Source organism: Ictalurus furcatus, chromosome 19 (assembly GCF_023375685.1).
Source record: "Ictalurus furcatus strain D&B chromosome 19, Billie_1.0, whole genome shotgun sequence".
Lineage (NCBI taxonomy): Eukaryota > Metazoa > Chordata > Actinopteri > Siluriformes > Ictaluridae > Ictalurus > Ictalurus furcatus.
In genome coordinates this window covers 15339416-15367409 of record NC_071273.1, presented here as the reverse complement: position 1 = coordinate 15367409, position 27994 = coordinate 15339416, and the positions used below count along the sequence as shown (strand labels likewise).

The window sequence follows — 27994 nt, the reverse complement described above, 5'->3', positions numbered from 1 at the left end:
ATATATATATATTCCTCCCCCATAACTGATTCAATTCATTATTGCTTATTACATATTCCTATATCACACTCAAAATTATGGACCTGCAATGAATCAAGATACAGTAGACAATGCTTAAAGAAAGCTTTACCGAACAGACCACTGGGAAAAAAACAGGTTTGTTGAGTAAATAAAAAAAAAATACCCATAAAACACGCACAGAGCCTTGACCTCTGAGAGTCATGAATCTGTTGACATTACAGTGTTGTTTTAGAGCAAAGTAGTTTGAAGTCTACCCTAATGTAATCTAGAGTAATACATGAAATACACCATCATGGTTTAAACTGAGTACAACACGAAACACTATTGACAGACCTCGTCAAAAAAAGGATATCTCCAGAATTATTGGCATGATTCATGAAAATGAGCAAAAATAAACATGCAATGCAATGAAAGGGAGTTCGAGCCTACACATTTGAGAATCCTGTGCAGGGTGAACAATAAGTAGCAAGAGTTTTTTTTAAGTTGTTTTTTTATGGCCACAAATACTATTTGGTAAAGCCTACTACAGCGATAATTACAGCACTGGGCATCTTCCTCTCATGCCCAACAAGGATGTCAAAGCCTAAAAGTGGGATCCTAGACCTATGCTAAATTTTTCAACTTCTGTCATATTCCCAGGTTTGCACATGTGGACTTCCCTCTTCAATCCAGACAAGAGTTTTAACAGCAGTCAAATCTGGACACTTAGATAGCCGTTGCGACACACTAATTTTGTGTTTCTGCAGCCATTTCTGTGTTGATTTGGATGTATATTTAGGCACATGATCTTGCTGAAACATGCAATTATGGCCAAGTCAACAAGCAGGTTTTGGACTTTAATATCCTAGTGCTTAGTGAGATTCACGAATCCATCAATCTTCATAACAACGTGTTTTACTGTGGGCTTGGGGTTTTTTTCCTTGTATGTGGTTCTTTTTTTTTCTCCAAACATCATTTCAATATCATCCGAGTAAAACACATGACTCTTGTGTAATGATCACAATCATCACTCCTCGATTCTGCACTAAAAGCATAAATCTGTATTATAATTGTATTAGAGCTGCAACAACTAAACGATAATGAATAATAATGAATAATAATGAAGAATAATCGATTATGAAAATCTTTGTCAACGAATCTCATTATCAATTAGTTGGGGGAGATTTATTCATTAGTGTTCCATTTGAGATGATATTACCTTTCTAAAATCCACACACTAGACGGTAGTGCAGAGTGCACAGTGTAAGTGTACAGTACTTCATTTGGGACACAATTTTAGTATTTACTTTCTAAAGCATGTTTTCGAGAGAGAAGTGACCTAGCGGTTTTTTACTAACCGGAAGTATAAGCCGCTTCCTACATGACATCATATGTACGTAATGCGACGGCGCTAGCTTTAGCCTAATACCAGAATCACCGCACGTGACTTTCTTTTCTCTCAATGACCATCAGAGAGAGGCGAAATTGTCAAGTGACTGAGGAAGAAAATGTGCGACCTCCAAGTCCACGGAAGTGGTGGGTTAGTAACAAGGCCGTGTTGCTCCTCACGCACAGTGTAGACGCGCTGATACAGAGTGGGAGCGTGAGTAAGATCTGTTATGCCTATTTAAAACATTATGATCAAAAGTAAACACAAGTAAAATAATATTCCTAAAGGCAGTGAGTAACAGGGGGGTTAAGTGTAAAACCTCACATTCACAAAACAGATATGGTCTATCTCCAGAGGAAATTTCTGGAGCTATCCATAAGGGCTGTCAAAAACTATGCCACATTTTTAGAGAAAATACTATTATTACGTTTTGTCAGAGAAAAGGTAAGCAGCTCCTCCAATTCAATTTGAATCACTGTGGGTAGTTTATTTCGTAAAATAATATTTGCCCATGCTCTTGAAGGTGCCAACAATTCTGGAGGTAAAAAAGTACTTCTTAAAAGTAGTTAGAGATAATAGCATAACTGAGAGTCATAACCTTTAAATACACAAATAATACAGAACGTTTTCAGTCCGTTTAAACTGATAAAGTATCTGCTCTTACAGCTAGATGGAGGCCAGGCTTGTGTTTTTCATTTGAGTGTGTGTGTGTACATACATACTTTCAAACACACAATACATATATACAGGCACACACGTTCTCACACACAGGATGTCTCTGTCTCCATGTGCGATCTACGGGCAAGCAGGGCTTTTATGTGGGAAAGCAGATGCCACAGCATTCCATGCAGATCTCGAGACAGTCAGAGGACTCGCAGCAGGCGTCCATAATGCCGCAGTCCATGTCGCAGGGGCAGTTGCAGTCGTCTCCGAGGTCGTCTGCGCAGCAGCAGCAGCAGCAAGCCTCTGATGTGCAGGCACCACATGATGCCTGAGCCACCACCATGTTGCACAGGGTGAGGAACTCGCAGAACAGGCAGGCTAGGATGCAGTGCACACAACAGTCTGCTCCCACCAACCGATTATGAGAAGACAAGCGTCAGTAAACCCAAATGTGCAGCATATCAATCATCAATAATCATCAATAATATACAGTAATCCTGCAGGACATCCATTTAAAAAGGTATCCAGATGTCAATGGTTATGCATTTTCAGTACATTTGAACTGACCTATGAATCACAGCATAACTGTGTGGGGGTGCGACTGTGTGAGAGAGTAGGGAGGATACCAGCTAAGCACAGAGGAGAGATGGGAGGAATCAGGGAAATTCAAAAGGAATGAATTCCACTTTAGGGTTGATTAGTAGCTTTGGGAATAATGGGGTTATCATAATGCAAGAGCACAGGCTTGATCACGTAAAGCTGATTAGCAGTGTCCGAGATTTTCCCTGGCAAATTGCGCTAATGCTAACATTTCTCTCATCCCTGATTAACATTTAACCTCTTTCCTGGCCTCTTATAGGGATGCAGCACATGATTTCAAATTACAGATGTTTAAGATGACAGATACTCAGCTTTTCTGCACTTTTTCTTACAATGGCCATTTGAAGAAGGGGTTTACATAAATGACAAATACATATATAAATATATGCTATTTGGTGAAATACATACACCATTATGTCTACCTATCTAAACTGTAAAACTCAAAGGCTTCCTAAAGATAAAAATGTCGTACCAACCACAGCAGGCAATTCTAACAGCAAAACTGATTAGTACCTAAAAATTGTAGTTTTTAGAGCTGCTGGGTATACTTTTCCCAACCATGAGCCAAGTAATTGGACTTGATACATATTTTAGACAAATGGACTTGACGGTGTCATTCCAAACACTACATTTGCATGGCTTTCATCGGTCCACAGTGAGCTGTCAGGGAGAATACTCGATCTGACTCAAGCTGCTATAAGAAGAATAAAGAAGAAAGCTCAGCCTCAAGACCCCTGAATGCTCATGTTTGTTTAATCAAAGTGTTTTTGATTAGGAGAAGAGCTGACCTGGTGAAACAACAGCCATGCTTACATGCAGATCCAGTTTGAAAAACCTGACATTATATTCCGAGACCATGACACTGTCCTTAATCATGACTCACAAATCAATTAAACTGATTGTTTACAATTAATAAAAAAAAGTAGAATAAACACATCACTGATGAAATCCACTACACCTTCGTATTCAAAGCCCATAACTTTTCTGTCAGATTTTTATCGGTAGTTTCTAGATGCAGATTTGTGATACAGTGCTTTATGCATTCCCTTGGATGCATAATTTATCAGCAGTGATTATTACGAATCTTAAGGAATGAGAGGCTGGGTAATGTAACGCAGGAGACAGGCAGGCCTGCAAAACTGACATCACTTCTAGGAACACGTTATGCTTAATGTCAGCTGTAGCTGAAAAAGCCCAGAGTTTAAGAAACCCAAACCAGCCTGAGCACCTCAGAGGAAACAGTACGAGACATCTGGAAAAACCCAGAGGCTAACATCAAAAAGAGGGGCAGCCTGACATAAAACAAGATGGATCTGGCACAGAACAGTGAATTGTGTAGGAACACAGGAATGAAGAAAGACCATCTTCTGCCTCAGACCCCAAAAGACAGGGGGAGATAGAGACTTATAACATGCAGGTAAGTACGTAAACTTTACAGCTGCATTATATATGGACATTATGCTGCGACAGCAAGATATTGCCAAACAACTAATAACTACTGATAAGGACATCACAAATCATTTATCATTAATATCAACATCAGGAAGCTTGCATGGCACGCAAGTGATTTGTCCGTGGTATATATTTGCATATATTTAACTTTTGTAAAAACGCAGTGCACAGCCAGGGATAAGCTCTAGAAAATGCTAGAAACTTCCCAGGGAAAAGAAAAAAAAAAAAAAACATTTGGCTGAACTGAGGAGTAGAAACAAGAAAAAATATATATAGTAATATAAACTATTCAACAGCAGCTTTTCAGTGGACTCTGTTGCCCTAATTAAATTTGCCAGAGAGGTGAAATGAGTGCATGCTTGCAACACAAACTTACTAGCACTCGAGGTCCTAACCCATTCCCGAAACAAAGCAGCTCTCAATTAAATGCCTCTGCAAGCGAGTTGCCGTTATCACAGTCGAATATTAGTGCCAGACATGCAAGCCAAGAATGCAAAAAAGCAGAATCCCCCGAGCGGCTCCTTGTAAGGCTTTATTCTTCTGCTTTCCCACCTGTTTAGAAGCTAATTTCCCATGCAAACAGATTATGGTAATCCATGTAAACATTAAAACACAACAGATTGCTGTTCTCCAGTGGGAAATAAATACTTGAGTGAGCATAGTGATTTAGACCACAATTCTACAAATAACAGACACGAAAGTAGAGATGAGACTTATTGAAGTGGCTTTTTTCCCCTCTCTCTCTCACCAGTTAGCAAGCTGTGGTATGATACTATTAAAACAGACACGCGTGTCTGTCAAATCAATAGGGACACGGAATCTATGCCACATTCTTCCTCTACCGTAAGTGAACTTTTACAGTGATAAGCTTGTGGCACCAGTCATATTTAAGAAAGCACACTCAAATGTATGGATATTCTTTGAAGTTATACTAACTTTCTATTTTCAGCTTCAACTAATGCCATGTGTAACTACAAAATGGACATATGCTTTATAAGAAATGTTAGTATGAAAGGGCAGCATGGAAGAGCACTAAGCCATAGCGGGGGGGGGGGGGGGGGGGAGAGGCAGTACAGTGTGTGTGTGTGTGTGTGTGATGGGCTGAAGTGGGCAGAGGTGTGTGTTGCAGAGCCACAGAACAGACCTTAATGAGAGGACACCGTTAGAGAAGAGAGCGAGGGCCCATGCAGAGGTGGAGCTGACATATGGCAGACCCCCCACTCTCCATAGCCTTGTTAAAAGGTCACACCTTGGTGACCATTACTAATGCACTGGTGAGCTAGTTCATTACTGCATTCAAATCATCATCAGACCTGACAAGGTGCTAGCTGCTTTTTTGGATTATCAAAGACCTTGCACAATTTTGGCATTGTGAGCCACGACACATATCCAGATAAACAACAACAAAAAATGATAGTATGATAATTATAAAGAACTGAAATGTGATGACTAAACGCATTAAAATAGTTGATTACGGTTGTGGATTAGTTTGCAAGTCCAAAGAGAAGCAAGAGCTTAAAGGGATTGTGTAATAATTATGCAAAACTACTAAGCTTATAAACAGACGTTTGTGTGTGTGTGTGTGTGTGTGTGTGAGAGAGAGAGAGAGAGACAGCGAGAGAGAGAGAGAGAGAGAGTGTGTATAAGTATTGCTTACCCTCTGGAGAGGAGCCAGGTTTGTGGGAGCCTGTGGAACTGCCTTTGCTCCTCCTGCTGCTGTCGCTGTTGACGGACAGGCTGGAGCGGAGTTTTCTCTGCACGCGCTGAGAGACGGGAGGTGGGGGTTTCCTCATCTCAGAGAAGGAAGAAGAAGAGGCTGCAGGCTGCGTGGTTCCTGGTGGAGTTCTATGGCCATTGCTCATGCCTGGGTGGAGGCCATTGTGCAGCCGTGTGGCCTCTCCATCACTGGGCTGAGGCTGGGCTGCACACGCGCACACACACACACACACACACACACACACACACACACACACACACACACACACACAGAGAAATTTAGTATAATAATTACAATACTAAAACATTTTTTGTAGACCTTGGTGTCAGGTAAATTGCTTATTCAAACTTCTGTATTACATGTAAATAAAGTGTCCAAGGACTTATAACTATGAACAAAAAGTATAAAATTAGCATACTATTATCAGAAAATATTTTGATTCACAACAAAACATTTTACTCATTTGGCACCTACACCCAAAACGGTCTTACCGCACAACACAAATAAATATTACACACCCTGAGACCAGTAAGCTGTTCCTGTTGGAGAAAACTGCAGCACTGCGTGGAGAGTTCATGATCATTATCCGTCCTCTTATTAACAAACACAGCACAATAAGCCAAGCCAAAACACCAAAATGACTCAATATCTCACTCGAACCCTAATTAACACATATGGGGCTCTAGTTTCTGATAAGAGCTCACATGAAAAGACAAGATGTAAAATTGCATATCTGGGTATATATTATGAAATAAACCCTATTATTTTGATTATAAAATAGTCTGGACTTAGATGGAGTTCTATGGAGGTCATTTCACTTACACATGTATGGAAAAGGGATGGGCGTGTGTTCGAAAAGAGCACAAGTATACGATGCTTCAGAAAAGTCTAAACTGGCCTTCAGTAGCAACAACTGAGCTATTGGTAATGAATTAATTCTGTATGTTGTATTTTTGGTTAATAAAGTATATAAAAGTAAAATATTTGGGTGATGTAGCCTATTTGTGAAGTGGACTTACTTCGATAGTGAACATCCACAAAACTGGGTTTCTGTCTATTTGTCCATCTACACTAGGAGGCGTCTCAGGAGGCAGTAACAAACATTTTTGGACTAAAATAGGTTTCTTGCTGGACTTACAATAGTCAAAAGTCACATCCACGTCTATGCTGTTCCACCTACATGAGTGTAGAATGTTAATTTATGACCATGAAAATAGCAAAAGTGATCGAACAACTGATCTATATACTCAAGACAATTGCAGGGTTCGAAAAGATGCTTCATAATGAAATTCCAGGACTTTCAAGGACTTTTCAAGCACTATTATTTTTGTTTTCAAGGAATATACACGCAAAGATTTATTTTATTTTTTTTTAAATAAACCTGTGCGGTGTTTGATATCCATGAGAGCAGAGTATTTTTGTGAATTTTTTTTAACAAAAGAAGGTTGTTTAACTTTTTTAACAAAAGAAGGTTAAACAATAATGACCATTTTTCATAGCCTTCTTTGCTCATATTTACCAAGGGTGCCAATATTAGTGGAGGGCACTGTATTTTATATTATATTATAATATATAAAATAATTTTATAAATGGCACCTTTTCTATCCATGCTGGACTACATTTCCATTTCCCAGGCACTGCTTCATCGTCACCATAACGCCCATAACGGAGAATGGAAAGTTGCTGAACGTCGTTAGATGATGCTCTAATCAACATATTCATTACATCATTGTGTCATATTTGTCTCTTGCGTTCTGCCTCTTGTTGGCCTCTTTCCTACTCTCTGAGCTCATACTGTATTTGAATATAGCCGAATTCCCAATAAAACTGTTCTACATATTTTTCTGTTTCTGTTGTCAGACAACGGAACAAATATGAAATAGTGACTGAAACACAGCCCATTAAGACTACATGTTAATCAGCAGTCACTTCCAAGGCACTTACAAGCTGCTGCTCTGCACTGCTAAAATCCTGATTTATAACCACGACGCCCTCTGACAAAATAAGCATACACACAGGTTAAAGACAGCGGCTGTGCTGTGATTTCAGCTATATGGAACATGATCACTGAGAGAGAAAGTTAGAAGTGAATGAAGGTGCTACTCCTCTCTGACACTCACTGAACAGAGTAACTGCAGAGAGGTGTGTCTTAAGGGGGAACGCAGGAGCTCGCGATCATGGGGCAGTACTGGCTACTCTCTTAGCTTTGTCACTGGGTGTTTTTTTTTTTTTTAAGGGGGATAAAACAAAGAGTCATTAAAGTAGTCTGAAAAGTGGACCAGAGCCGTCTCTGTCAAAATAAGTGAGTGAACAGCAGGAGGAGAGAGAGGGGCTGCAGCGGGGTGTCATATTTCAAGTTAAATGGGTTGTATTCATCAAAAATAAACACTTTAAAGTTATTTAGTGATTTTGGTATTATTGACTTTTTAAAATTCCCGCACTTCTTAAGCACCAGCAGATAGAAAATGGCTTTTAAAAAAATGGCTATTTTCAAGGTATTCCAGTACTTCAATTTCAAAAAGCCAAATTCAAACACTTCAAGCACCTTGTACAAACCCTGCAACGATTTGCACCAACCAAAAAGTAATGAATTAATAAATAAATACATAAATAAATAAATAAAACCAGACTCACTAGCAGGTTATACTTGCATCAAGACAAAAATAAAACCCATGGAGGTTTTGGATTTGTCAGGGTAAAGAAAATGCCCCGCAAATTTCCGCTACAACAGATAAATGAAAAAGCCCACGGTTCTGCATAGAGATTATTATACCGGGGGCTAAAGGATAGAACACACTTGTTGTGATCCATTATCAGAGGTGTGTCCGTCCAGAACCGCAGCCTGCATGTGACTGAGAATTTGACTTTGACTCTGCTCATAATGAGGTCCATGCTGCCATGATGTTCATTCACGCTCAGTCTTCTGTGAGTGTTACAGGCATAAGGAGATGCTGGGATGAGCTGATCTACCTGATGAAACAGGAGCAGCGGCATTCTCAGCAGGAAGATCTCCTGTGTATTCAGCTCTACTGGGAGAACTGCATTCCTTCCTATCTGTATCAGAGAATGAGTCAAACCACAGACACTTACTGAGCTCTGAATTATTCATCTTTCTTTGGTCCTGTACGTTCCTGGGTTTCACTTTGCATTTTCTTTGTGCAAGTCTACACAACAGTAATGATAAGCTCAACTTTTTTTTTTTGACAGCTTGCAACAAAGCATTGATTTGCAGAACAATTGAACTTTCCAATGAAGTCAGCAAGAGAACAGCTTTTCTTCCTGTCTTTTTTGAATCATCAGAACACCAACAAGTGCAATTACAGTTAACAAGAGGGGGAAGAAAAATGCAGCCCACTGCTTTTTAACAACACATCACCGAGGGAGATCTCCGACAGGAATGCAAATGGAAAACAATGCAATTAAACACAGGCAGAGCCTGGATCTTCATCCTCTGACCAATCTACATGCATGCTCTCCTAAACAAGTTTAGACATTCGGGGCCCAACCGTCTACATGCGTCTTCAAGCCAGAGGTGTCCAATAGCAAGCATGCCCAATAAGCTCCTGCCTATTATTCCACACAGCTGTTAGTCAAATTTGAAATAAACTTCCAAGTGTTGATGAATTCAGAACAGAATCGGACCAAAAGTATGACTGCGTCTAAAAATGGAATGGATACAAATATTGACAGGCAATGACTACGTTTACATGGACAGCAGTAATCTAATTGTTGACCTTATTCTGAATAAGACAATATTGTGATTAAGGTGTTTATATGAGTCACTTTTAGAATATTCCTTTCTTGTTCAGGTTTTACATGTTATAGAACATAGATCGATTAACAGCACACGTCATTACGTCGCCACGCCACACCATCCGACGTTCCCTCCAGAATTTTACATATCAACATACTGCTCGTCTTCATTATGGTACCGTATACAGTTTTGCGTGTTTTTATTTTTAATTTTACGAAAGCTTCAAGTGCAGTTAATTATTTGTCATGTTATACGTGCTAATAGACGACTGCTTGAAGCCGTGGGCTGCCTCCTAAACTAGTTACTTACCTACTACATAGTAGCCGAGATAAATGTATTTCACCTACTATATAGCAGGTAAGTACATGGTTTCGGACATAGCTGTGCTCTACTGCCAAAAGATGTTTTAGGGCTTCAACCATTCCTGATAAGGCACATTCCTTTACTAAACAGTAATAAGGAACTCACTGTATTAAAAATAATAATAATAATTAAAAAAAAAAAAATTCAATAAATGACAGCGTGTAAGTGCCAGTTTACAGTTCAAATTCTTCAGGAGGAGTCAAAATGTACAAAAAACAGTCTCGGCTGAAGAACAGGTTATACACATGTACACACACAGTGCTTAGTCTATGTGAAAGTAACCATAAAAGAATGACAGCAGACAAGGACACGGTCTAGTGCAGTACAATACTGTATATACACAACATTCAAAAGCATAGTGAAGAGCCCTAAACATGGATAATCTATATGAAATATGAATAATGCTTCAAGCTTAGTAAACAGACCCAGCTAACCAGAAAAACATACAGTATCCTGACTACTGTTGTAACTGTTATATACACAAGCTGACAGGTTGCATTAAAACACCATGTTCAGACGAAGGGGGGGACAGGACAGCTCAAATTGGACTTCTAACTGCTCTGCTTCCAACACATCAACAACTGTTGAGAGTGTACATTTGTAGTTGAATAATACATGGTATTCCTCTACTCACTCTGTCAAACACATCACAGGCAAACTGGGGGTGAGTGCTTCTTGACTGTCTAAGCAGCATCCCAATTTGGTCCCCTGCATCTGACAGGCTCAAATATCTTGGGAGCATTTTTAAAAGGCCAATGTTTGATGGATTCACGAAGAACACACAAATATAATTGCCATTTGTCACCATGTGTTCGGCGGATATCCCACACAGGGACCATGCAGAAGGCGTCTGGAGTGAACCGCCATCGCTGCTGCGCCGCTCTCTATGTAAAACTGTGGATAAACACCGTCGTTTTTGTGTCACAGAAAATAGCTCCACTGGAAGAATTTAAAATTGTACCCCAAAGACACAGAGCCAAAGCATCACAGACCTCCCAAGAACGAATATGTATGAATATCAACGGCTAGGAGCAGTATAAACAAGACTGGTAAATAAATAAATAAATAAATAAATAAATAGAAAGACAGTCAGATGGGAGGTTGCAGGAGAGAGGTAAGGAAAGCCAAGTACACAAACTCATTTGCAGTACTGTCAGTGGGAAGCTGAATCACAAATAAGAAAGGGAGTTCGACTTCTGTATTTCATCACTTGTTTACCACTGCGTCCTGTATTTGGATTTGTTTAATAAAGTGACGATTTGTTTACGGACATGTCCATCAGTTGTAATATTCAGTCGTTCATTTGTGACCTCCTTAAAGTCATCCAGCTAAATAAGTGAGTAACAAATTTCTCATTATCTCTTAATAGATAAAAATGTTAAGCAAGCATTAAGGCTCTACTGTGGGAAAATAAACATGACGCTGCAGTGTATTACTATAGTCTCTAACTAAAATCACCCAACAAGGTGTACATATCAGATCACTTTGCTCTTAACAGGATTCTTTCCTGTACTGAAGGAAGAGATGTATTTTAAGGATAAACCCATGCAAACTGGCATTTCTATGAATTCTATTGTGATCTCTGTTTCATCATATAGAGACACAGAACCACTTCATTTATCCTCGTATGTTTGCCCTCCTGACTGAAAGTCTCATTTGCAAATATGCAGCGACTTACAAGCCAAGCTTCTGTCCTGTACGAAAACAGCCTGGGGTGGCATTTTTTTCCTCCAAACAAACACACTTGCTCATGCTATTCCATCCACAGGGGCATTCATTTCATTAGAAACTATATATTTCATGTGTATATTTAGAGCTCAAAAACATTGATATTATGTTTAAAAATAAATTATAATAATAATAATAAAAAAAGAATGAATATTATTACAAACGTTTGACTGCAAATTTCCTTTGGCACATCAAAGCTCATTCATGAGCTGACCTTCCAACTCTACTGCAAGGACTTCCTTTAATGAGTACTGATGTTTAAAAATAGTGTTCACAGATCACACTGGAGGTGGGTATTGGGACTGTTTTAATGCAGGATACCAGCACGTCGTGGGAGTGGGCAGTTCTCATGTAGACTGAAGTGGGAGGTCTGATACGAAGCACGCGGGACAAAGAAAGGTGACATGAAAGCATTTCGGACACTCGAGCACGCACACTGTGCCTGGTGTAAATTGGGAGCTAGGTTTGCATAAAGTTGCTCTAGAAACCCAAATCATTAACAAGATATATTTTCTTGTATTGTTTAACGTGTTCAAATGTACACCTTTTCTATTTTCCTGCATCTATGATCAAAGTAAAGTGCCTCAAACTCTTTAGTCAGAACAAGCATCATGTCAAATGTTTACAGTACAACACCATTACACCTCCTCATTTTCACTACACCCCATTTCAGAAGACTAAGAAAACACGTTCTCTTATTTTACTCCCACTTGATCCTCACAATGAAATACAGCCATTATAACAGGCCATATTTCTTACATTTTTTTGTCATACATTCTGTGACAATGTAAATGTATCCCTTCGAATAAACTGTACGAATGTCAATAACATGGAGGTATGCACTGTATACACCTGCTGTATAAACCTGACTCTTGACAAGGTGTTTGATATTCCAAATCTCCCTTATTCACACTCACCCACTGTGTCTGTCCCTCTCCGTCACCTTCTTTAATAACGACTAGGAAAAGCCAGGCATCTGGGATTTACTCATTTCAAATTTGGTCATTTGCCTGCTGATTGAGTGGGGGGAAAAAATAGCCCCTTTGGACCTTGTTCTGCTTAATTACATTTTACAGCGGAGAAGGCAACTTGAAAGACAAGAGTGGGGATTCTTATGGAAGAAATCTTTTGCAGCTCCGGGGAAAGCAGAGGCGATCATCAATCATTCTTTGATTTCAAAATTGTATTTACTGCGATTAACATGTCTGACTGCTATAGAAATCATTACCTCATTCAGTGAGAGACAATTTGTGTCAAATGACATACACTGAGAAAAATCATTTTCGGTTTTCAAGAGCCTGAATCCGGGCTCTGAAGTCTCTTTTTTGTTGTGCCATCATCATCACAATGCAAACTGAAGAGACCCAAATAACACACTGGGATAATAGTTGAATAATAATTTTTAAAAAATAATAATAATTTAGGGGTTTACTAATCTAATCTCGAAGGCCTTTTTCTTACAATCTGTGTCTATTCTGGGAAAACAAAGGAATTCAGTAAATGCAAAAGTTATACCACCAGTGCAAGCTGTAAAATGCACATCTTGTACAGATTTAGGCTTTTTACACAGCTACCACATTTTCTCGAAAGATCAGTTATGACGTGTCTCAGACCAGGCAGCTGTGGCAGCTTCCAGCGCCAACATGCTCCACCCAGCCTCCTGAACAACTCCAAATAAAAACCCAGCAACACAGTGGTGAAAGGGGCAAGATGGAAGGAGGGATGTATTTTCAGTTTCAGTTAGGCAGATGACTCACAGATTCCAACAACAACAACAAACAAAAAAAAGGGTCATCCAGTGCTGAGGACTCACCGAAAAGAAACTAGCCGAAGAGTCCAACAGCGTTATACATCAGCACCATGATGTGTCTTGTGTCAGTGGCTGGGGGGGAAGAGGGGAAGAAAAAAAAAAAGAAAAAAAAGAAAGAAAAAAAAAAAAGAGAGAGAGAGAGAGAGAGAGACAGTATGGGATCTGGGAAAGAAGCACTTCTCCCCAATCCACTAGAGACTGGACAGTTCATAAAAAATATCTATAGACATGGTTCCTTTATTTGCTCGGTATCAATCTCTAACATTAACAGCACTAATATGACAGCTGTGGGTCAGTGAGCTCTGGCTTTAGGGTGCCAATCAAGACCCTAAGCCTAAAAATCAGGTTAAAGGACAGAGGGGCTCATGTGTCTGAGTAGCTTTTTAACGGGAGACGGCTGTATCGATTTTAGCGCTGTGTGCACTTCGGCTCCCTGGTCACCCCTGAGTGATCAGAGGCCTGACGGAATGACCTACTACGGAGCCAGTGAACCTGCAAACACGCAGGGCCAGAGGGGGCCACATCACCAGAGAGCTCTGTAATAGAAAAGGGGTTTAACCTTAATGTTGAAGCCAAAACCCTGTTAGAAGGCCAGTAATCCCCCTGCTCTACTATCATTTGAAGTGTTTTTTTCCCCTCCCCTCACTGAAAGGCACCATTTCTTGCTTTGGATGCTTCTAAGGCAGGCCTTGTTCTGTGTTGCTGTAGAGTAGCCCACAATTCTCATACAGAATACTAGCTCTCTGTAGACTGTAAACACCACAGTGGACCACCTAATACTGTGTTTCCATACGTAAACATCTCTTTCAAAATGAGCTTACCTTGTTTAAGAAGGCTAAAGGTTCCATATTTTGTTTCAGCACAGAATATATTGACATAATGGTATTGTGAAGTTGAGAAAAGTCAAACACACTATGATTACATGGGAAGAAATGGATGCATGCATGAGATAATCGACTCAAGCCAAACGTGCAGAAATTCTTTGAAAGGCTTAGGCAGTGGAAGAATGCTAATTAAAAGGCTTGAATTTTTCCATATGAATTGTATCTACACCCAAGACAATGAAGAAATAATTACCACAGAGGTAGAATCACAATGGCCATTTTAATCAACCTCTGTGCTAGCATTTCACCCTATTTATACCGCTTTGATTTCATGACCCACTGCGAAGTAATCACTTGAAAATTAGCCTTCTGTTCTAATGGGCCCTTGCGTTGGAGACATGTGATCAGACAAAATTAGCATTCTGTGTAACGTGAATGATATGAAGCCATTCTTTAAAGCTAAAGTGATTATTACTAGCACCTGCGTATTCTACATACGCTGCTATATTGTTACTTTTTTTAAACCAGTTTCTTCGCAATGACATTGTGAGGAAAAGTCTGAGGAAAAGACAAAACAAATACACACCAAGATCCTAAAAGATTAGTGCCTGAGATTTGTGTGATTATTATGGGTCAACAATTGAAGTCATTTTTGTACACAATCCGGTCTGATCTTAAATAGTTCTGTACAACATACTGAGGTCTCACCATCAGAGTGCCATGCCTCTTTCCACACGGAGAACACCGTCAAAACTACACGCGTACTAAATTTATGTTGAAATATTTAGTCCCCAGCAAGCTTTCATAACCACAGACATCATAAACGTCATTCAATGTGAAGTAAATTTGATTCAATCTCTGAACTAATTATATTCAGAGGTATTCTTGATAATGGGGTGGCCATGAAAAACACACATAACATACATAAAGAGAGCCACTGCACAATTATCAGGAAATGATGTCACCTTGTGAGAGTAAGCACTCATGGCTATTTCTGGCTGGTATTCATGAGACCACAATTTCATCTGAACACCAGGGTCATACAGTGCTGTTACTCCTTTTCAAACCAGCAACACTTACATTATCACATGATGACACTTTTATAATGAAACCATAACATGACCCATTAACAGCACTGAGAAATAACCATAGAGGCATTAGAAAAGAACTTTCTTTTTCTCAAGTCTTACATTTTCTGTTGTGATTCTATCCAGCCTGCTCACAGCACAACTAACTTCCCTAAAGGGATTGAAAACATAACAACAAACATATCACAGCTTCATTTGCTAATTATCAGGTTAGCAAGAGAGCACATGTGGTCTCTTGTGTTTAAGGTGTCCTCTAAAACATACCAATTTAGCAGTGTCTACAGTTATAGTTGTATGTGTGTATTAGAGTCTGTTTAGAGTTCTTCCATAAACAATGGTCAGGCGCACGCATAAGGTAGTAAGAGAAAGATCTTACTCAATTACTGCATTAAGGCTGGTGGTTTTAATCTATCGGCTTTTGTTCACGGTTTTATCCTGATGGACATTTATAGAGTCTGAGCTGAGTCACAGATCGGTCGTGAGTCAGTCAGCGTACAACTTAACCCTCCTATTATGTTGTGGGTCAATTTGACTCATTTCCTCATTTGAGATGTCTGAAATACTGGTTAATCTCTCTTTGAAATTTTTTGACTTTACTCATTTAGGGTCATGAACTTGTATGCAAATATGCCTTGTCTCGGCTTGTCAAGCCCTAATAAAGGTTTACTGTTTTAAGTTGTTCTTTGCTGTTTTTGTGTGTATTTAAACTATGCAAGTCATTTTGACCAATAACATAATGGATATAACTTTTTTTTTCCACCCCTCAACATAATAGGAGGGTTAAGTGTGATTCGAGGCACTCTGGGAAACTCTACTCTGAAATACAATTCTTAAGAAGGACAAGTTTAGGAAAACCCCAACTTTATCACCTGAGATGTGGGAAGCATTGGAGGCTAATAAATTCTCAGAACACTCTAAATGTTCTGAGACGTAACTCTGTCCATGACTTTGAGATTAAACATTTGCTAATGTATTTCTTAACTGTTATTTGTTCTGGAAGAGACTTATGCAGACTTGATTAAAATACACGAAACATTTAAAGACTATTAAATTACATGCCTTGTAATGCCAGCAAAGCAAGTATATTACTTCTCATTATATACCAGTTAATATAAATAGGCACCATTCGATCCCACAATCTGACCTATGCAGTTCCCACACCAATCAGTGCACTGTCTACCTCTCAACTTGTCTCAGACTTTGTACTTCAGGTGCCATGACAGGAAAAAAAAGCCACTTCAATCATCAATTTATCTGACAGCTCTCTACAACTTTTAAATACATATATAAAAAAGTGCCTCCTATCAAAATGTCAAAAAGTAGTCTAAAAGTAACATTCCCAAAGTACTACTATGGCCAATATTTTGTACATCAGCTATGCAATCTACACTGAAATGGCATCGACAACAACGCTGACTGAAACACAGCTTTAGAAATGGGAATAAGAAAATAAACAAATGAGAGATGAAATTAAATCATTTATGTTACGAAACCTACAGTGGAGGAACTTTGTTTTAGTTCCATGGATCAACATGCAATAAAGTTAGTCATTTGCGTCTATATTCATAAATATAACAATAAATTGCTTGACAAAAAAAATAATTAGACGCACATGGACAAGAGCTGTTCAACAGGCCAGACTGCTGTTCATTAATAAGATGTGTAACATAATAATAATAATAATAATAATAATAATAATAATAAACAACTCTTAATATATGAACAATTTCTTTTTGAACTAGGTCTCGTATATACCATGAGCAGTATGTGCAGATGATGGAACAGATGAGCAAAACCTCACTGAAATTAGGCGAGCTAAGCAGTTACTGAGGAAGGAAGGAAGGAAGGAAGGAAGGATGGAAGGATGGAAGTTCGGTGCATGTTCGGTGTTGCACACAGTCAGTACGATCCCACAGCACAATGTCATTCTTCTTCATCTTTTCCCTGTACTGAATCGTTTGCTCTGTCGCAGTGCAGTATGTATGTAAATGGTGTAATTGGTTAACAGAGTTATTCAAATCTCAGTTACAGATTGAACAACAGCGCTGTTTTACTTGTGAAAGAAATTTATTTTATTATTTCCTTTTTATTATTTATACACGCTCAAAATATCATGTAAACCTCTGCTGTCAAGCTCCTGTAGAATGTTACTCATCTAAGTTCAGCTTGATGTTTCATCACTGTGCAATTGTGTTGAGGGGATGTTTTGTGTACTTTCTGGTGTAGTTTTCAGTCCTTACAGGACTTCGCAGAGATTGTTTTGTGATTGTTTCGGCCAAAAGTACTTGATTTTGCTGCGGCTTTTTTTTTTTTTTTTTTTTTTTTTTTTTTTTTAATTTTGTGATGCAATTTTCAGAGTTTTTTGTGGTTTCTTTTGTGGAAAGGTATGTGAAGTGGCGAAATTGCAGTCTTTCACAGTGAGGTTTGCTGGTAAATGAGACCTCTCAGCTGTACTCATGTATGACTCGCGTGAATCAAAGACGGATTTGGCCGAATGCACGTTGTGATGACACCACCTGGCACGTCTTGGCCTAAATATGTGAAAAATCTGCAGCAATTTTGAAAAATTGCAAGCTCCCCCAAATATTGCAGCATTCGCTTGATTCTGCTTTATTTTCTGCAGTCACAAAAACGCAAATTATGGAGGGAAAATGCTATTTAATCCTAATGGTTGATTTAATGACTGCTCTGTCTTTCTTGGCTGCTGATAATCTTTACTAGGACTACTTGACCAGGTTATTTAAATTACAAAAATAAAATTACAAAAATTATCAAAAGTAAAATTATGTATGCACACATACTTAGACATACTGACCAGCACTCCAACCAAAGGTGTTTCATTACAGTGGCCAACTTGCCAACACATTTGCCACTGGCCTACATTTTTATCCACATCAGGAAATTCTAATGAAACACATGTGTGTGTAATATACCATCATCCTATCGTGTCCCCTGACTATCGCCGAGTGAAGATATCACCTGTGGCTTTGAGGGGAAAAAAGGACGGGGTGTAGCCAGATATATCGCATGTAGTATACATGTTGCATCATTACAGCGGAAAAAATACCACAAGCTGGTTACGAGTCGGCTGTAGCTGCTAGTTTCTAGCATTAGCATTTACTTAAATGCAACACGTTATTTGTAACTAAGCTCATTATCAAAGAGAAATAAAATGAATTAAACTACACGTGCATGTGCTCTGTGTTGAACAGCAGCAGGGATACTTATAACTTCTTGTATAGTGAAGTCAACCCGATAAACAACATGCTGTTTCATTTGCTAATTTCAACCCTGTTCATGTTTTGAGAGCAAAGACATTCCTGGCATTATCTATTTGGCAGCACGGACACAGAAATATAAGATGCAGCAGAGAAAGATGTTTTGTCTGAAGACAAACAACAGATAATTAAGGATCCAAAATAGACTGAGAAAAAAACAAAAAAAAGCAAACATATCACAGAAGTCAGTCTTAAACCTGCAGACACTGTTTTCTCACAGACGCTTAAGATGTCTGACTAGCCATCTCTATTATCGAATTCATCAGCGATTCCTGATGCTATCGTCAATCGTCTCGAGCCTACTGTATACTAAACAAAATGGAGAACTTGTGAGGTCTCACGGTTCAATATTGGCCTACACTGATTAAACAAATTAATGCTAGAATGCTACAATGATCAATGCCACAAAATATCACACACTACAGAAAACATTGTGAAACCAGAAAGTTCCACATATCACAAAAAACTTTTATTAAAGAAATCCCATTTGCATATCTTCTGAAATATCAATCCTGCAAAGCTAACACCACAAAACAATTAACAAACTGTACACTGTTTCCAATTATGAACGCTTGGAAAGACCACAAATCTTAAACACTCCCACCACAACCTGCATTCTGCATGGCCTAGATCAGAGCTTCTCAACCTTTTGCAACTAAAGCCCCCCCAAGCCTTCCCAATCATGTGCCCCCCCCCCCCCCATTATTGGAGGAGACCAGGTATAATGATTATCAATTCTATATAAAATCTAGCTATCTAAATGCACATAGATAGATAGTTGTTTTTTTTTGTTTTTTTTTTTGCTTTTGTGTTTTTGTGCTTTTCATAACTTATGATTTAAAAAAAATAACTTTTATAAAACTATATAACAGAGAGGTGTGGAACATGAATGATGTAAAATGTTTCTGAACACTATAACTACTTTGAACAAAAGTACTAGGCTATAATAACGTGGACTATTTTACATGTAAAATATGTTGCATTACATAGCTCTTCTGTTCTAAAAACATTCACATATGAATAATGTAAATTGGGAAGAAGGGCGTGTCTCTTTATCCATGACACTGTTAAATCTCCGGCTCTCAGCCCCTCACAGAACAGACGCAGAGAGAGGTGAGAGTACAGTGGGAAAGCAAGACCCCGCGCTTGCAGGACAGAACTTGCCACATTTGGAAAGTTGCTAAGGTTTGGCCAAAAAGTCACTAGGCGCTTTTTTTCCCTCAAAAGAAGAAAAAAAAAAAAAAGTCTCTAAGTTGGGAACACTGGTCTGCACTGACAGCTAGATAAAAGGCAGACTAAGCTCCGCCTCTACCCAGCAAAAAGAAAATATAGAGGGAGAGAGAACGCAGAGTTTTTCATTTATGCACATTCTATTTGAAAAGCAATAAAATATACCGAGTACCCAAATGATGCCCTGTCTGTTTTTCTCTTGAAAAAAATTCACGCCCCCCTTCCGATCTCTGCACACCCCCCAGGGGGGCACGCACCCCTGGTTGAGAACCACTGGCCTAGATTATATTTAGGACATGACAGACTCTTAACTCTTTAGGACACAATAGCACTTGTCTGCCACATGTTCAATAATAACTCCAATTTCCCAGGAAGATTGTCGTTCTACTTCAGCTCTAAACATGCTACTTCACACGTTGATGAGCCTGCACATACAAACATCTTTTAGAAAGACATGCCATTAAGCAGATGATAAAAAGTTAGAAGTAAAGAACTGTTGTGTCAGAGAGAAGCAATTCCATTGCTGTTAGAGGGGCCTGAAAAATATATGCAAAGGAAAAACCTGTCATAAATTTCAGTGTGCCGTTGGCATGATGTACCACGGGTGAAACAAGGCCTTAGCCATGTCCTGTGAGCAACTGAGATTTATATCTGAAAACTATCAAGCAAAACTTTGTGAACTGTCGCATGACACCAATGATGTGTAAGCACGATCATGTGTGGTGTTGTGTTGTGTTGCGAGGGTGTGTGAGAGAGAAGGAGAGACTCTCTGATGAGGCATCCAGCATGAAACAAGGGGGTTTTTTGCACTCCGCACAATGGAACTGTAGGAAGAGGGTGTGTTAGTAATTTTCCCCTCCAAAACAAGTCTTGAGAAATTTCCAATCACAACCTCTGTTTCAAATCCATTTCCATAATTATTTCCTAGCAGTGTTTGGGGAATTCAGGAATGAAACATCTTTTCCATCCAAACTTACTGATGTGAATCTATTTGCATAAAACATATATACAAGTTTGCAAACACTTCAAGCTAAGCTTCAAGAAGACTAAACCTGAAACTATCAGGCCATGAACACATTTATTTATTTTTACACATACAATCATTGTTTACACTGAAGCTCAATTCTAAAATATGTGCAACACTTTATCATGTGAAAAGCTTTCCAATTCGCCAAGCTCAAGTTCTTAGCTGTGATTCCCAGATCCAGGCCTGCCAATGTCAATGCCAAACCACAATGGGATTTCCTTACTCACACAGCTCTCAAAGAGGAGGCTTTGGCGAGGAAACCACATGTACAATTATCAACCATGGTCTGGCTTATGAAGCTGTATGAAGTGGAAGGTTAAGTTCAAATCAGTTGCTTAAGAATTTCATCACACATGTTAAAAAAAAACAGCCTATTCTCTCGGTAACCATCTCACCAGTGAAGAATATAGTGCTTAACTCACAACCACAATTTGTGTAATCAAACTCAAGCACTATAGATAACAGGCAAGAATATCAGAATTGAAGTAAATATATGCGGGAAAAGTTTCAAATCAACTGTCAGCAAATAGTGTGAAGATTAAAACTACTTTAATGTGTTGTGATATGATTCCGTGTATGTAGTGTTGGTGCTGAGAAACGTTAATATCCATGCTGATAATTCTTTACAAGATCTGATCCAAATGGGCAGGCTTTGTAGTTTATGGCACAGTATCTCTTGTCGGAGTCTTGTCTCATATCGTGTATCTGAATGATTATAAAACATCTCTCTTTCGATGCATCCTAATAACGGAGCTCTTCACACAACACCATGGCTATAAATTTGCTAACTGTGCCATTAAATTAATCCAAACAGTCAATGCATTAGAAAGATTTTCAGAGTGAAGTTAAAGAAGACACTGTTTTGTTTGCTCTAGTTACTGTTTGATGAAAAAGTGCAAGTGTCAAACAGGAAAACTAAATCTAACAACACTGTAGCTTGAGCGTGAACTTTGCCTCCTATGAGCACTATGAGGCAAGTAAGGATGAGGAAAACTATCACTTTAGCTTTTATAATAAAAAAAAATACATCAAACATTTAAACCAGCTTTTAAAAGCAAGGAACTAAAGGAAGTGCATCATTTCACCTCTGAGAATTTTCAGGATGTAGCCCAGAGCAATGCAGGGGCATCCAGTGGCTTTTTTTTCTCATTTGAACATCACTATATGCAAGGATCTCTCTATAATCCATATTCATACATTTATACAGTTTAGAAACATACAATACAATCTTATATAAACAATTTTATATTTGATTAAAATTTGTGTCAGGCAAATTACACTGCCTTGTATATGTCTGTGCCCCTGCCCCCCTCTTTCCTGTCTTGCTTCTCAGTGTATTATTGTTTTTTTAATCCAGTCTTGTCTTTTTCTCCACAGGGCAGACTCATTAAAGTATACCTCCTGAACTGCGTTTCTGCACCCAGTTATTTGAGGACTGTACCGAAGACAAGCTATGTACGCTTTAGATCTCCGAGTAGTAGACTGAGCAGTGACACGGGGATACATAAAATATGCATTCGCTTCTCTACAATGGACCTCCCCCCCAAACCTGAACTGTGATAAGTTAATACAGTCAGACAGCAGGTGACCAAATTCTTTGACAGATGAATCAGAAAGATCATCAAGGAGCTAAAACATGTCATCAGTCATTTCAAAGTAACTAATAAAACAAAGCACCTAAGAGACTGGTATGGTGATTTATTCGAGAAGTGTCGAGCAGAGCCATGAACGGTTCTATTATGCTTACATGGACTGTAAATCAAAACGGCAGCATGTAAACAGACTACTAAAAACACTACTGTATATGCTTTTGTTGCTCTTTTTTATTTATGATACAGCTGGACATTTCACTCTTGTGCTTTCTTTTTTTTAAAGCAAATGATTTTTACCTGCATGATCATTTTATCTCACTGCATGCAACGGGTGTTGCACTGATGGACAGTGGGTTTGCGTATTATTCAATACACAGGGTGATTTGGGATATTTGTTAATTGTGGAAAGCTCTATCTATGGGCAAGTCCTAACCTCCTGGTAGAGGCAACCAGGTTTTGGGCCGAAACATCCTGGTAATTAGCACAATGGCATCAATCTTCACATAAACCACCAGCCATCACTGATCCACTGCCATATTTCACTCTGGGCAAAAGGACAAAATAATATTGATATCATGAAAAATTAAGTCATAATACGCTTCTGAAAATGAAATGAAATTTGAGCTAAAGTTTTAGCAGCACTGTAAGTGTAGGACTTTTATGGATTAATGAATTTTAATGTAGCTGGAACAACATGATTAACCACATAAATTCAACATAAAATAAAAAGAAAGACATACATGTGAAAATAGTCATTCCAAAAATTATAATGCGAATGTAAATAATGAGAAACATTTTAAGTGGCTGGCACACACACACACACACACCCACCCCCACCACCAGTGGGAAACCCTGCGCTTTTTACTACGTTTTGTTTTTAAGTGTGAAACACTTAGCTCAGTACTTCGCTAAGCTTCAGCTTTTTACATTTTACTTGTAAACTCCATGAAGACAGGAAACATCTTGCACTGTACTTGATAGGTCAGCATTTAATCTACAAATGAAGACTTACTTCTTATAGGTTCACCATGGGTTGGGCTCTCCCCGTTCACGCCCAGCTGCCCATCAGCACTGTGTTCTCTGGAAAATGGAGTTGTGCTCATCTCTGTGGTATCAGGCAATCCTTCAGCATCAGCGTGACATGTGTCTATAAAAAGCACATGTTTTTTTTTTGTTTTTTTTTTACAAAGACTTACAATGCAACTGAGAAGACATTAAGCATATATCCACACTTTTCAAGGTAGCCAAGGTAGGGGGAAAAAAAAAGATGAATAATGGTTTGCTAAAGCATCGGGAATAAAAAGAATATCTTTCATTTGCCAGATAAAATAGATTTATTTGGTGAGCTGTTGCACAACAGTGTGGGCAATGAGGTATATCCCAAGCCAGATCTCTGGATCTAATTTTCTCAACTTTGCTCCAAGGTATGCAATACCTGCCAAGGTTTTTACAGGCAGGCATGAAGACAGTATTCATCTAAACTGGGGGTGGGGAAGTACAGGCAAAAAGTCAGCAAAAAGCATAACTGATTAAGGTATAAAATTAACAGGGGACTTTTACATTTTTATACACTGTCACGTATAGCATGACATTGACACGTACATTGACACATAACAAGTACTTCTTAGATTATAATTATCCTTTTTATGAAGAACTGGTTGCTCCCTTCTAGTCAATAGTGCTTAAAGACCCTCACTTACACATACAATCCATTACCTAATTCTTTACATTCTAACAAAAACTGATTTGCTTACACATTTTAATGCTGAAACTATACAACAGAAAAGTCTGATTATTCAGAATAAATGCTAACCATCAAACAAAGTAAGCTCATACAATAAATTATATAATGCCAGTCTTCTGAGGGGATATGTCTATTACTCGTTTTAAAATATCAAACTGCATCAAATATCTTTCGGCTGTGGTCCGGTCTCTCTTGAGTTTGGGATTTTGGACCAACTTTAACTGTAAGCTCACAGTGAGGAGAATGCAGTACGAGTCAGAAGGAACACATGTCTACTTCCCTGGAACGTCAACACCATTTGTTTTAGTTCTGTGTTTCCCAGAGCACTGCTTATTATACAAGACTGACGTAAATGGCTGACATGCTGAAGTAGCTTCATATTCAGAGATGAATATGGTGTTACCAGAGCCCAGGGCTGATTTATGGAAAGCCTTTATTCAGACAATGACTTCATGAATCGATGCACACTTGCAGTACGGCCAGCTTGTAATGCATCACAGTATTTAGTGATTACAGTTTGAAATAAATTGTTCTATTCTCCGCACCTAAAAGGGAAATCCAGTGTTAACTGTGAGGCTTTTAAGGTCCTGTGATTATCCATTTGCAGGCAAAGCCTGTGATTGCTTACTCTGTCCTACTTTGCTATTTTTGACAGTATTGTAATGATGCTTTGTATAAATAGGCTGGTTAACGGTTCAGTGCCTAAAAAAAATGAGACAAAGCTTATTTTATATGTGATCATCTCACCAGCAACTAGAAAGTTAATTAAAAACTATAATTGGTAGTGGTCCCTGTTAAGAAGCACTCCCTTAAGCCTCAAGATTTAAAATAATGAAAACGTTAGCATTCTTAATGGAACCACCCATTAAGTGGTGTATATTATATTAGCGTATATAATATTTATATAGCTGTATTTGGAGCTGAATTTCTGGTTTCGCTGCAGAACACATATGTGGCTAAAAATACTACTTTGACTTATCAGTTTGATAAAATAGTTGATAAAAAAGGCTTTGATCCTTGTGTACTTCCCCCAAACTGCTGATAACAATTAACGTGACAGAAACCGTAACCAGATACATTCTGATGCATGTATTTATTTTATACACGTCCCATGTCCCTGTTCTGGAGAGTGCTTCAAAGCATTTTAAGAGCAGACCCTGGTGTGTAAAGGATCCCAGAGTGTGTCATCAGGAGGAGAAAAACTCTGTCATTAGAGGGAGGGTAAATCAATATCAGCGAACTAACAAACTTTTGCTAACCTGAGATAACAGCTCCAAAGCAGCTCGACAGGGAGGATCTGCTGCTTGTTGAAGATGTATTGTATGCAGTGAACTGCCTTAGGGCAGTCGATTATCAGTGTAAATGAATATATATCTTCTTAATGAAGCCCAGTCACAGTAACATTCATGCAGTCTTCAAAATGACAGCGATTATACAGTATAATGTCACAAAAGTGACATTAGATTTTGGAGCGTGGCTATAGGGATTTGTTATCATTCAGCCACAAGAGCATTAGTGAGATCAGGCACTGATGTCAGGTGAGGTCTGGGGTGCACTCGGTGTTCCAATTCATCCTAAAGGTGTTCGGTGGGGCTGTGGTCAGGGTTATGTACCGGACACTCAAGTTCTTCCATATCACCCTTGACGAACCATGTCTTCACGGACCTCGCTTTGTGCACAGGGACACGGTCATGCTCGAACACGTTTGAGCTGCCTCGTTCCAGTGAAGGGAAATCTTAATGCTACAGCATACAAAGACATTCGAGGATCCAGATACAGACATGGCTGTAACGGTCATGCCTCCACATACTATTGGCATAAATGAACACAAAATCAAGCAAACTCTACAATTTGCAGAGGAGCTTCCAATTTTATTTTATTTTAAATCATTGCAGGTTTCCTGCAGATTCGGGCCAAGACGTGTCATGTGACATCATCACAACACACAGTGTGTCAAACATGAGTACAGCTAAAAAAGTCTCATTTACCAACAAACGTCACTGCGAAATGCCACGCAAAAAAACACAGCAAAATCAAGCATTTTTGCCTGAAACAAAACAAAAAGTATATACTGTGCACACACTTCTGTAGGAACTTGTAGCATACTTCTGAAGTAACCCCTGCATAATTAAATTACTGTAGATCTAGTTTAAAGAAGAGAAAAGTTCTTCATCAGGTGTGCAAGCGATACACTTTCAGCTCCTACAACTTTAAAAGCATTTACACTTCACACAGCTCATGATGGACTTTTTCTTCACACTTTGTGTATGTTTCATAATGAAAAAAATGAAAAGCTGCTTAACTTCTGATACATCTATTATCCACACTGTGCATGCATACAGCCAACATGTTAAGGCCCACTACCTGCAGTGATTCGTTTTGATCTCAGTTAACCCGTGTGTAAATAAAAGCTGATGGAAAAGTGAGAGTAAATCAGCCCTCTGTCTCACCTTGGGAGTGATCCAGCAGCAGACTCGTCTCATGCTGCTGCTTGTCCGGACCTACAGGCCCCTCCGGAGGGAACTCTGTCTCCGCGGACATGAGCCAGACCTCTCGTCGAGATACTGTACACACCCGAAACAAAACACACAGACACCCTTTTGTATCAGCCGTCGACCCTGTCAGAGAAGAAACATCGATACCATCGCTTCAGCACTCCTGCTTTCGGAGGAGAAAAGTGACGTCAGCCAGCAAGATGTCGTTAAACTCAAGTGGAAAGTTTTTGCCCCCCCAACCCTTCCCCTTCTTCTGTCTAAACATGTAACCGAATTCACTCACTCACTCAAACAGCCGATACGTTTCACTTTCTGACATGTTAACACTTTTTTTTAAAGTAAAAAACTTCACAACAGAAAGGTCTTTCTTAAATATAAATGAAAATGTAGCCTAGAGCTCGGTTAACGTTACCTTTCAAACATGTCAACTCCACTGTTTCACTTCAAGTGTGCCTCCTGTTAATCATCCTCCGCCCAAATAAATCTCGTCCCGTTAAAACTTCATCTCATAACAAACGAAGCAAAGAAAAGTTCACCCGCTTTTCAGGAGAAAAGAAAATTCTGTTGAGGAAAATAAAAACAAGCGTTTCCAGTTAGCAGTGCGGCTTTGAGGAGAGTCGGGTCTCGTGAGTTAGCTGAAGAAAAGTTACGCTGAAACGGTTTTCATCACATCCGGATTCCGCGCGCTCGACCAGCTGCACACAGTGAGAGCGCGGGCGCTGCCACACACAGAACATGGCGGATTTTCCCCTCTTTTATTTTGTTTTCAAATAAACTATAAAATAAACTAAAAAAAAACCAAACGATTTAGACTTCGTATTGACAAGCATTTATACACCATAAACACGAGACTATTGTTTATACGTTGAATTAAGGTTTATAGTATTAATAAACTAAGACTTTTCTTTCCTCACAGCTAGTTGGATTTTTCCCAGGTGGCTTGTGCTCAGCTGTGCCACATCCAGTGCCAGCTCTTCTCAGAGCAAAGCAGTTAATGCATACTAGAATATAATAATATAACTTAGTGGTGTCATTTGCATATCTTCTTATCATTACATGTTACATGAAGGAAGGAAGACACTTATGAAGGAACAGTTTTTCTGAAGACGCTTATAGAGTTTTATTAGAATAGAAATGAATAGTATATTATATTTTATTTCTTATGGAAATAAGTAACCTCTGGTCGTGGCAACACAAACCACGTATTTACATATTTACAAAATAGATTCAATCCAGCGA

At 38.9% G+C, this 27994-nt stretch overlaps 1 protein-coding gene across 2 annotated transcripts; it reads right to left on the bottom strand.

Annotated features, from left to right (window-relative positions):
• mdfic (MyoD family inhibitor domain containing) lies at positions 1-27654 on the bottom strand. Of its 2 annotated transcripts, none has more exons than XM_053650457.1 (5): positions 27168-27654; positions 26711-26824; positions 23529-23663; positions 5763-6026; positions 1-2455 (listed from the first exon to the last, which is right to left on the bottom strand). In XM_053650457.1, exons 2-5 carry the CDS (start codon positions 26799-26801, stop codon positions 2205-2207), a joined length of 741 nt encoding a protein of 246 aa, XP_053506432.1. In that variant the 5' UTR covers positions 26802-26824; positions 27168-27654; the 3' UTR covers positions 1-2204. The 2 variants fall into 2 exon arrangements, with proteins under 2 accessions (XP_053506432.1, XP_053506431.1); XM_053650456.1 differs by having other exon boundaries at positions 26711-26878; positions 27168-27652.
• Positions 27655-27994: the final 340 nt, after the last annotated feature.